At 45.1% G+C, this 12,831-nt stretch overlaps 1 protein-coding gene across 1 annotated transcript in view; it reads right to left on the minus strand.

The window, feature by feature from the left end:
- The window catches only part of LOC146798445 (NTPase KAP family P-loop domain-containing protein 1-like), a 423,382-nt gene that overhangs the window by 319,791 nt on the left and 90,760 nt on the right, over positions 1-12,831 (minus strand). The window contains exon 3 of the mRNA XM_085625714.1: positions 8,492-8,623. Coding sequence (XP_085481840.1) covers positions 8,492-8,623 — 132 coding nt within the window. The remainder of the gene's footprint in view (positions 1-8,491; positions 8,624-12,831) is intronic.

The following is a 12,831-nucleotide window of genomic DNA, read 5'->3' on the forward strand; positions in this document are numbered from 1 at the left end:
TTGCCCGCGCAATAGGGGCGGTTAAGCAATTTGCTAAAAAACTGGGCGGGAAACCGGTAGACACACTACTTAAGATCTATGCAGCTAAATGTGTGTCCACAGCTGTTTATGGGGCGGGGATTTGGGGACTTGCAGATAGTTCCGAAATTCAAAGGGTGGAGAATGCCTTCCTGAGGTACCTCTTAGGAGTCCCGCGTTCCACATCTACTACTATCTGCCACAACGAACTGGATAGACTTCACATTAGTGACATTATAAAGATAGCGCCAGTGATGTTGTGGCATAAGATCTGGACATGCGAGGACACAACCTTTAATAGGGAGGTAATTCAGGATTGCCTGCAGCAAGGAAATGGCGCTAAACAACCTTGGCTAGCCTACGTTAAAAAACTCTTGAACTCCATCGGCAACCCAGAACTCTTTTCAGACCCAATATCATGCGCCCAAATCCCCAAAAAAGCACTAAAAGAGACGTGTCTTGGCCTATTGGAGGAGAGGAGATACTATTTAGATGGGAATAAATCTACCATTATAGCCCACCGCCAGATTTTGCACGAACATGGTTTACATCCTTATCTAGCGCCAAATATCTCCCCTTACCATAGAATGCTGTTGGCTCGTCTGAGGACAGACTGTTTTTTCAGGTTAATAACGTTCCCTACACCGAATGATTGGTCAGTGAAAATGATTAATTGCCCGTGTGACGGAATAGCCACCCAGTCTAACATACATTGCATATTGTTCTGCAAGTACTATCAATGGGGTAGGAAAAAACATCTATTGCCTCTGTTAAAACTGTGGGGCCTGAGAAGCTGTAAAGCAGCTCTCCACAGATTGTATCTGCTTCAAGACGAATGTGCTATTGGAGTGATGATAAAATTTCTGTCGTTTATTATAAAATGTAGAGGGTCTATGAGAAGTGATTAGAAGGTTGAGGGTTTGTAGAAGTATTATTTTGTGCCTAATAACATCATATAATACATAAATATGTCATATTTACCTCGACCCTTCTATCACCTTTTAGTATGTAAATAACACTGTTTTAACCGCATTTTTGTAATGTTTGCTTATATGGTGTTTTGTCAAATACCGAATAAAGCTATCTTTGATTTGATTTGATTTGACTCATCGATGCATCCTTTTACTCACTCATGCAGCCTTTCTCCCATCATCAATCCAGCATTTCAATCATCCATTCTTACATTCGTTTCACTCATTCATCCATGCATCTATCCATCCACCTTTTCACTCACACATCCATGCTTTGACTCATCCATCAATCCTTTCACTCTCATCCACCCTTTCACCCTACCTTCATCTATCCTCCCTTCCTTGCAACCTAGCCATCCATCCTTTCAACCTGGCCATCCATCCATTCTTTCATTCAGCCATCCTTTCACTTACTCATCCATCCTTTCACACATCCACCCATCCTTCCTTTCACTACTCCATTCTTACATCCATCCTTTCACTATTTCATCTATCCATGCATCCCTTCACTCACCCACTCCTCCACCATATCACTGATCCGCCCACCTTCCCTGTACCGAGTTGCAAACAAAAGAACCCCACACTTCCTGCATCTGGTAAAACAGAGGGTTGACAATTAACACCACGAAAGAATAGGGAACATAATGCGAATGAACAGTCTATGTGGCGAGTAGAGAGCGCATGCAGAGGATGGAGACCAAGTGTCCGGAGTGTGCAGTTTGTAAGGCAGACGCAGAGCCGGACTTGAACAGAAAATAGACCCAGGCAGTAAAATTAAAGTGGCCCCGTAAATCAGCTAGTTAAAAATTGGCCCACAGTTCTAAATCGGGCAGTTTTGACCTTGTATAGCCATTTGTATAGGTTATTTACACTGTGTATTGGGACCCACATTCTTTGTGCTTGTTGCATGCAATGTGGTACTAACTGGGAAAGCAACAGTAAACAGTGGCCCACCAGAACCACAAAACCAGTCCACAAACAGCCTAAATAATGCCCCACATTCTGACCTATCAGATCAGCCGTTGTGGCGCTACCAGGCCAGTCCGACCCTGAGCAAACTTGAAAGAGTAGTAATATAAAGGACGACTATCAGGAAAATAGAGCAAGGGTTCAGGAGGAAGAAAGCAAGCTTCACCGGGACGAGAGGGAAGTGTTGAACCTGCTGGGTGGAGAGGTGAAGAAAGATGCATAGGAAAAAAAAGATGAAAAGCGTATTTTTGTCTCGAGTGTGAAAATAGAATGATTAGTTATCGGAGAGAATGGAAACACGCAAAAAAAACAAAAAAAAACCACAAGACCGAGAGAGGAGTCCTCGACCCCTACTTAAAGTGCAACCCTCGTCAATCTCTCACCTTGGGGGGAGGGGAATTCAGTGCCTTATTTGCCTTTGTTTCTCCCTGCTATTGCGACTACACTCATTCCCTTCCTGCCAGAGCGCTACACTCGAATTCAAACCAAGCACCTTCCTCTGTTTGCATCTGAAATGAGAAAGAAAGCGCCATTTCTTGTCCTGGAGCAAGGTAAGCGCAGCTCGGAAGGATCGGCATTTCCCCTTGTTTGAGCAGCAGCACAAAGAACACACACGAGCCGCCTGTGGTCGAGTAGCCCGATTGCAAGTCTGGACACACAATCCTCCTGCTGATTGGCCGAAATGGCCTGTAGGCGGGCAAAGGTCACAAAGGTTGGTTGCAGGAAAGGCCGTTTCCATTTGTCAACCAACTTTATTGAAAACTCAAGAAAGGCTAGACAGCGCTGCCGTTCTGAACGCAGCGAGAAGAATGCACATTTTCAAAATCATAATCCATTATACTCTTGAAGTCTATTAATGAAATATTCACTTCATGAGAGTGAAAGGGTTTTTGGTATAATAATTAACAGTCCGCATAAAGTTATAACAATGATATTGAGTTAAACATCTATTGTGAACCTCATTAGGTATGGCTGTTATTTCACTGCTACGATATCTATAGTTCAATTAAAACGTGACACATTTTGCTTTTCGAAAGCTTTTAAACTTTCAATAGAAAGTTCTGTTATTATTTATATACCAGAGGTGCCACAGGTATATGTATAAAAATATGCATATAGGCAGGGCCACTGGAATCATGCAAATCTGCAGTCACTGCATTTTTTTGGGCTAATTATAGATTTGCGGCATTTTTTTTTTATGCATCTTTTATATAGCGCGAACTGGACCCGAAGGTATTGGAGCGCTGTACATGAGCACCGTATTTACATTACACATTCAGGCACAGGGAGATTAAGTGATTTGCCCAGAATCAGAGGTGCAACTAGAGCCAAATTTCGGAGGGGGGGGGGGGGGGGCTAAGAAAAAATTTCGGGGGGGGGGGGGGTGCTGAATCTTTTAAGCCATAGGCAAAGTGGAACTGCAGGGGCTCTTAGAAGGGTGAAACAACTGCGAGGCCTCATTAACATGCAAATGGTCTTTTAAAGACCTGTGAAGTGCTCGGGTGCTGCTATGTGTGCGCCGGGAAGCTAGTCTCCTCCCGGGCCACACACGACGGGGGGGGGAGGGGGGCTGAGGCCCTTTGAGTCCAATGGGTGTTGCGCGCCTGCCCAGAATCACAGGATGTGGACGCGACCTCGAGGCTCGAACCCTGGTTTCCTGCACCAAAGTGGGCAGCGCAGCTGACGGACCACATCCCCTCCACATCCCCTCCCCTTTGCCAAATAATCCATCATTTGCTAATTAATCTGCAGATTTTAACAAAAACAATCTTCTTTATAACTCAAATGGATCAAACATTTCTAAAAATGTGGCAATGTGTTAGAACTTTGTGGAAAGCCCTTTGCAAAGGTTAACTGGGCATCTTTAAACTGTTTATTTTTGTGTTTGGTTGTTAAGCTGGTACTAATGAGGTCAAACGTTTGCCCAGACAGTATTACCATATGTATAAATTACAAACTAATGAAGTAATCCTGTACAAAAATGTGCTGCGCCATGCCTCATAATTTACCTTTTCTTGACGCATTATTTAGTTAACGGTGCCAAATAATTTAGTGCTACCCTGTCGCATGATTTCAGTAGCCTTACATACAGGTAGGATAGTCCATTGGATTCATGTGCCTGTTGAAGAGAAAAACCTCGGGTCCTCTGCAGGTCCTATGCCTGCCCCCCAATGAAGGCCTAAAAACTGCCCAAAGTCTTGGCAAATTAAATTCACAGTATGGAAGGGGGACGGTTCATTGCCCAGTCACTGCACAATTAATTGTGACTAGCAGTCCTCTTGTAATAGCAGGTTTAAAAATCTTTTATGCCAAGCGTGGAAGATTCCTGTGAGCGGACACCAGAACCATGAGTTGTCTAATAAAGCCCGTTGTCTTGTGTACTCTGGTCCATAGTTTCCCAGGAAGAGGTACACCAGGCCTATATCACCATTCCCAATCCAAGATAGTGGGTTAAGCAATTCAAGATGTTGAAGCAACTTGGCCAGCTGTTTCAAGACCTTGGAAAAGGCTGGAAAGAGGGTGATAGAGCGCTAAATCTTTAGCTCATTAGGATCCAGGCTAGCTTTTTTCATGAGTGAAATGAAGATGCCTTTCTTGTAAAGCTGACTAAAAATGCTCATGTTAAAAGAGGAGCTGATAGCAGTGCAACGAGTTGGGGCAAGAACAGGCATCAATTATTTTAAGGTAGAGGGAGAACATGGATTATAGAGTGATCCTGATTTCAGGTTGGATAGTGCTGAGATGACCCCTGCCATGGACATATCAGGAAGCTGGCTCAGCGAGTTATCCTAGAGGCTTCTGGGCTTGTCTCCCTTAATGAGACTTGCAGTGTGTATGTGTTTGTGTGTGTGTGTTGATTTTGCTTTGAAATAAAAGAGGGCCACGTTCTTCCTAGTGCTTTTGAAGGCATCACCATGGTGGCATGACTAATAGGATCCAGCAAAGATTGGTTTACCTTAAAAAGGTCCAAGAGGGTTTCAGTGAAGATGCCAGATGGGAAGCAACAAAATATGTTTTAATGGCAAGGAGGCCGACTTTGAAAAGATTTTATTGATTTTTAATTAGGCATGTGATCTGATTGTTAAACCCCATTCACGGGCAATGGAGCAGTTAGGGGCTATGGGCCACGGCTGTGTGTAGGCTGGAGTCATTTTACTCTATTGTCCCAGGGCCCATTCTACTATGACTCTGCAAAACTGGGCAAACTACAACCTTTTCAACACTAGCTTCTCGGTGGTAGCAATGGTGAGCAGTCACAGGCTTCTCATGGAGGTAAGTTTGGTGGCACACAGGTTCAGCACTCAACACTACACCCAGCCATGCAATAATGTGATTGTCCAACCCAGTGCTACTCCTATGGAAAAAACAGGTACTTTATTCTACATTAAGGCACAATACAGACGGACACATTCTTTTTTTGTTAGGCTCCGGGAGATTAAGTGATATGCCCAGGATCACAGTATTTTCAGCCTCCCTGCCAAGGCTCGAACCAGATACCCATCTCCGAGGTCGACCATATGCCTTTACCACGCATGCCATGACAACGCAAAGGCGTGCACGGTGAATGCATAAAGTTTGTAAAAGTGTTTATGGTAAATATATATATATATTTTAATATGATATGTATATATATATTTTATTTAAATTTTTTTTTTTTTTAAACTAAAAAAAAAAGGCCTTTTTTATCCCAATAACTAAACACCCCTAACATTGTTAAATTACCCATACCACCCCAATACCCATGCCCACTAAAATCTTAAATTACCCTTGGCACCCCAAATCCACCCTGAACCCTAAAACACACCCTGACCACTAACAATACCCCTACACCCCCAAACCCACCCTGAACCCTTAACCTACCCTAGCACCCCAAAACCTAAACTGAACCCTGTACACTAAAATTACCCTGAGCACCCCAAAAACAAAACACACCCTGATCCCTAAATTTTCTACTACACCCCAAACCTAAAGCCACCCTGAACCCTAAAAATCCCCCAGCACCTCTAAACCCAAACACACCCTGAACCCTAAAAATTCCCCATCACCCCAAAACCCTAACCCACCATGCCACTTAAAAATACCCCAGCACCCCAAAAACTAAACCCACCCTGAACCCTAAAAATACCCCAGCACCCCAAAACCCAAACATACCCTTAACCCTAAAATTAGCCATGACCACTAAAAATAAACCTGCACCCCAAAACCTACAACGACCCTGAACCCTAAAAATACCCCTGCACCCCAAAACCTAAACCCACCCTGAACCCCAAAAATACCCTGGGCACCCCAAAACTCAAACATGCCCTTAACCCTAAAACTACCCCTGACAACTAAAAATAAACCTGCACCCCAAAACCTAAACCCTAAAAATACCCCTGCACCCTAAAACCTAAACCCACCCTGAACCCTAAAAATACCCCAGCATCCCAAAACCCAAACATGCCCTTAACCCGAAAATTACTCCTGACCACTAAAAATAAACCTGCACCCCAAAACCTAAACCCACCCTGAACCCTAAAAATACCCCTGCACCCCAAAATCTAAACCCACCCTGAACCCTAAAAATACCCAGACACCCCAAAACCTAAACCCACCCTGAACCCTATAAATACCCCAGCACCCCAAACGCCTTAACCCTAAAATTACCCCTGAACCCCAAAACATATAACCCTACACTCCAAAACCCAAACCCTATACATACCTTATACTTACATATAAATCACATATGCTTCTACCATTCATGCATTTACAACAAATTTCGTTGTAAAAGCATGTGTGGTAAATGCATATGCATTGTAATGCCATGCGTTGTAATGGCATTGCCGAGTAATGGTAGTTGCATTGTGATGGTATGCGGGGTGATGGTAGTAGTGGTAAAAGATTAGTTGTAATGGGTGTTTACCTCCTGCACTAGAAGTATAATCATTCTCAAAACATAAGGAGAAATTTCATCATGTTAAGAAGAAATGATGCTTGTGGAGATTTGGATGTTTATTTTCAAATCACCATGCACAATTGGATCTTATGAAGTAATCACATACTCATTCTTAAATCCTCCTGAAGTCATCAGGAATAGTCTCACCTTGTGAAGTCATCGCATACTCATTCTTAAATCCTCCTGAAGTCATCAGGAATAGTCACACCTTGTGAAGTCATCAGATGCTCATTTTCAAGTCATCCACAAATCATCGAGCTCAAGTTTCTAAACTCTGCTGATGACTTCAAGAGCTTGATGATGTCTCATGATGTGAAAATGACTTCTAGAGTAGTTGGATGATCATCCAATGACTCTGGGATTGCTTCTAAAGTAATCCTGTTTGACCTGGGACAGCAGCACCACCAGCATATTGCTGGGCCAGACTGCCGCGCCACCGCCGCGGGATCACGGATCGCAGGCGGTTGCAGTGGTCCTGTGGTAGAGGCACCGCCGCACTTGTAATGTGGCGGTTGGACTGCCAGTGCAGCAGTTCCTGCCACTCCACCGCGGATTTGGCAGTCCGATGGACTGCCAAACTCGTAATCAGGCCCTATGTCTTTGCCATAAAGTGGTTGATGAAGTGAGGCCAGTCTGTCTTCAAAATATCTTCGCACAATATATGCCAGTCTGAAATTCGTCAACTACATTTCTGGTGATTCCCAAGATTCGGAAAACAGGAAAGGGAGTTTGGTTTTTTTCCCATTCAAAAGGTGACCTGGTGGAATCTTCTGCGTAACCTTCCATGTACCCAAACCAACCATTGAACTTTTTGCGAACAACCAATTACTTGATTGGTCACTAGATAACTGAGTCTCACTCGAATTAGGGGCGGGCTTGGTTTTGATTCCTAGCACATGGCTACCTTTGCGTGTAGTTGTAAGATTTCAAAGGTATATCATTAATATTTATAATAATAATAATAATAATGATAATGCAATTATGCTAAGTGTCCAAAAACTCTTAAAGCCTTATTACGAGTTGCGCAAAATAGTATTTCACCATGTGTTTCCATGGAAGGCGATTCCACTTGATTACAAGTTTTACTGGTTAAGGAATCCCTTCCCTGAATTATCAGGTAACATTCAACACCCTATCATACCACCCCTGGTAATACCACTTGTTTTTCATGTCATATATTCCACCTGCTAAACACAGGTGGAATATGTGGCTGTAAAAAGGCCTAGAAATCAGGAAATAATATGATAAACGACCCCGTTCCTTCTTGGTGCTGCACTTTACGCCCCATTCTGGGGCAAAACGTATTACTGCCTGGTAATGGGATGGGAATACCACCAAATTCAATATTACCACTTAATTGGTACAGGGCTAACCACAATTACAGGACAAGAGTACAGATCAGTGTTATGCACTATTAAAATCACTTAGCAAATAACATTCCCAATTGTATATCTATGGCCTATAAGTTTGCATGTGTGCAATATTTCAATCGTTCTTTCGGGGTTTTATTTGTTTCTTCACACCACAGAACCAGGTTTGGATTTTTTTGCCTTTTTTCAGTGCAGACTGAATGATAGATTCTCTGGGAGATACTCACATCGTACTTTCTTCAGTAGAGAATTCTCCTGCCGCCCCCATGGGGCGTAAAAGCCGACAGTGACTGGAGTGGACACATAATACAAGGCCTTCGCCAAGGCCAGGCAATAAACATCATCTTCTGTTTGAAATCCTGAAAAAAACACAAATTAAATTGAATGTCTAAAGCAACCTCATTGCATGCACATAAATCCCTAAAAATCAATCTTGTTTTTAAAAAGAACTACAGGCCAGATGTACAAAGTATTTTCGGGTTGCTAATGACCCGATTTGCAGAACTGTGGCATTTGCGACCAAAAAAATGCCTTTTCAAATGTAAAAAATACAAAATGCGACCTGCATTTGCAATTTTGTATTTGGAAGGGGCGTGTTTTGAGCATCCTTTCCAAGTGCCGAATTGATATGGTATGTATTACTGTTTTGTGACGGAGTTCCGGTCGCAAACAGAAATACTTCACTGCTCTTTTAAAAGTAGGGGTAACCCATTTGCGAGAATATTGAAAAAATGAAACATCGATGTTTCATTTTTTTATTTTTAAAAGCATCCTGTTTTAATTTAGAAAAAATGGACTGCATTTTTTTAAAAAAGGTTGCTTTATTAAAAAGCAATCACAGACATGGTGGTCTGCTGAACCTCAGCAGGCCACCATCACAATGACGGCTGTGATATCTAACGGATCGCAAATAGCGACCTATCTCATTAATATTCATGAAGTAGGTCAATTTACACCCAACTAGAAATCGCAAATTAAAAAATAAACATTTCACACATTTAGAATACTGATTACCAAATAGTTATTTGGAAGAAAAAAAATCCCTATTTGGGAATTGTTGCTCTAAATCTACCTACATCTGGCCCAGCTTCTAAAGTGTGCTATTCGAAAAATACTTTCCCTGTTCAAGGTAAAATGACTGACTGACTCTTTTCTTCTGCTAATAACCGCCTGCATTAATGATGAGTGGGGGGGGGGGTACTTTGTTTCTGTTGGAGGTTGGTACAGCAGCGGCCTTCTGAGAGTACCCCAGGGAAGGACAATGCTGTGGTAAGTGTTATATTCTCCCCGCACACAGGACAAGGGCAAGTTGACTGGGGCAGCTGTGGGGTACATTCTCAAGAACGTGTGATAACTACCGCAAGAGTAGCTTAACGCAACTCTCAACATTGCAGCCTATCGCGGGAACATTTTGCCGTGCCAACCAAGTATTCACAACGTGGCGGTAGCATGCGATAGTCACCAGATAACGCGTCAAATGTCAGCGCAAAAATCAACGCCACGCCGCACAAATGCGAAACGCGAATGCAATAAATCATGCGATTGGCCAATTACGGTACAAAAATCAGCGAAAAGCAGACACAGGCCTGCAAATCCCACGCGTTTGGCAGGAAAATGCACTATAAAAGAAAGAAAAAAAAAAACAATTCAAACTGCATAGCACCATGGATGCACCCGGACCGAGTGCAGAGGACAAGCCGAACCCCACAAGCCCCACAGAGGGCCAGCCAGGAACCCCGTGTTCGGGGAAGGGCAAGGAGAAGAGGAAGACGGGGTTCAGTCCACAGGAAGACCGTATCATCGTCACAGAGGTGACAGAACACCATCAACAACTGCTCGGCACCTCCACTGCGGCACTGGCAACCCAAACGGAAATATGGCAGGCCATCATCACCAACGTCATTACAGTCAGAGTGTCGAGGAGGTCAATGGAGGAGGTCAAGAGGCACTGGCATGAAGTGCACAGCCAAACCAAACAACAGGAAGGCAGCAACGGCGACAGGAGGTGGGAGTCCTGCGACACAGGAGGAGCTGGATGGGCTGGAGGAAATGTTGGCCACAGTCAGCAGTGTGGAGACGGTGGCAGGATTTGGGGCCCTGGACACAGCTCGATACGACCTGACCCAACAGCAACAGGGTGAGTAACGACCAGGGACTGGGAGGATGGGGCGAGATGGGCACAATGGCACACATGCACAATTATGTGTAGCACACTGCACACCCACAATGATCGTGGAACATGTCCCTGATAGCCTTGGCACACTGCAGCACACATAGAGACACCAAGTAGGCTCCTGTCCACAATGTGCACAAAGAGGCCCCCCTCCCCATCACCAATATCACAACCGACCCATGCACATGTGCTGAATCCAGCAAAGCAGCAACTCTGGGACCCACACTGACTATGCAATTGACACTGCATGCCCGATAGCATGGCAGCAGCCAAAAAACATGACATGACCCACGATTCAACATGGAGGTGGGCCAGTGCGGATTACATCCGTAAAGGAGCAGGTCACACTCTGACATATCCATGTGCACCCACAACACATGCCATACAATACACGCAGCAGACGAACAATGCACCAGGCCACAAAATCTGTCCGAGAGCACACATGACCCAAGTCATAAACAAATCAGCCCCCGAAAAGGGAGAAGGCTACACGAGTTCAGAGCTGCAGGGGCAACTCCCCCACAATGCAGCACACACACATAGCAAGCACAGAACATCAACAATGACGGCAATGTGGCACAAAGTGCAACACCAACACCACAGGACAGGGCTCACAACAGGTTCCGCACGTGCGTAGTAACCGTCCACTCACATCTGGCATTGCCTGATACTGTGTGATGACAATGTACGGGTACTACCACACATCCGTCATGTAGTCGAAAAACACACTGACTGCCATCAAAGAGCCAGCTCCACCAAAACAGTCACAATGTACATTGGCATGCAGTCTGAATGGAAACATCTGCAAATTGTCAACATACATGTGTAACTCTGTTAACCTGCATCTCCCCTTTACATTGCAGAGGGATAAACACCTCCTGCAGAGCAAACCACAATTCCCATCATTGATGATGAAGAGGACAACCTGCACATATGTCAAGACACCCTCCAACAGATAATGGACAGCCTCTGCACCCCATCCCCAGGAGCAGGGCAGGCCAGCTGCCCCGAGGTGACCCCAACACCTGCACAGACCACACAGCAGGAAACACACACCACCACGGCTGTCTCCCAGAACCCCCCCGACCTATACATGCAGTTCCAACATCATGTGTGGGCTTGCCAGGTGGAGTTGGCTGAACAGCTGCGGGTGGGTTTCGAGCTCGTGGCAGCCAAACCCGATCCAATACGTGGGTGTCTGAGTCCCATCAGGGACCACGTACAGTCCCTATCGGACAGCCCCTGTACACATCATGCTCCACCACAGACCTTGGCTGACCTCGCTGGGGCCATTAATCGAATACAAGTACTGTCTGGTCAGACAGGCACCAGCGATGACAGCACAGAGTTGGCACAGATGCGGAGGTCAATGGAGACCATGGAGCAGATGCTGGCTGGAAGCATGGCTGCCACGGCTGGACACCAGCGAGTAGTAGCTGGGAACTTCAATGCCCTGAGGTTCATCATCTTGCCATTGCTGCCACTGAGCCTGTTCCAGATGACTGAAGCGGGAACATCGACACACACATCTCCGACCCCTGACGTGTCAGTGGCACATAGTGATGCTGCCCCATCACCTCCGCAGTCCGATGTGTCAGTGGCACACAGTGATGCAGCCATCACCCCGTCACACACACCAGACACAGAACCCGTATCAGGGGAGTAAGATGGGGATGATAATTACTGTGTGAGGAAGGAGGCAGTAGCATCCGTCACCGCCAAATGGCCTGTCCCTGCCTGGTTGTGCCCTATGCATCATGCCCTGGGACAATACCTCACACGGACTGCCATATCTTCACTGCTGGACAATTACACAGCAATCCTGCTGTGGACTGCACTCCCCCTCTTCCTAATCTCTTTTCGATCCCCACAATCTGGTTGGCCCACCACTGGGCTTCCATGTAATGTGGGCTTGGATGGCCATGTACGGCTCCAGCTCCGTCAATCACCTGAATGTGAATAAAACATTCTAAATCACATAGATGTGTCATGACTATGTTCACTCATGTATATGTAGTATGGCTGGATGTAGGGACAATGATTGCACATGAAGGTACACCCTGGTAACTGGCATCTATGTGCATGTGTATCCCTGAGACACATGGCCAATTGGATGACTGTGAAGGTGAGTACTAGATGTGTACCCGTTGCACATCAACAACAATCTCACAACCCACCAAAGTAGGCACACGTCCATGTATTGAATAGGGCTGTGTGTAGGAATGACTGAATCGGTAGCAGGCCAGGAGTGGTGTCCTACATCACATGTGACAACAGAACTTCACGTCGCATACCTACTCACACACATCTGTGTGGACACATTCTGTTATGATATATGACATTGCTCCACATGGTCAGTGGTTGGACACCATACTCACATTGCTGAAGTCCTGT

The sequence above is a fragment of the Triturus cristatus genome, chromosome 9 (assembly GCF_964204655.1).
Source record: "Triturus cristatus chromosome 9, aTriCri1.1, whole genome shotgun sequence".
Lineage (NCBI taxonomy): Eukaryota > Metazoa > Chordata > Amphibia > Caudata > Salamandridae > Triturus > Triturus cristatus.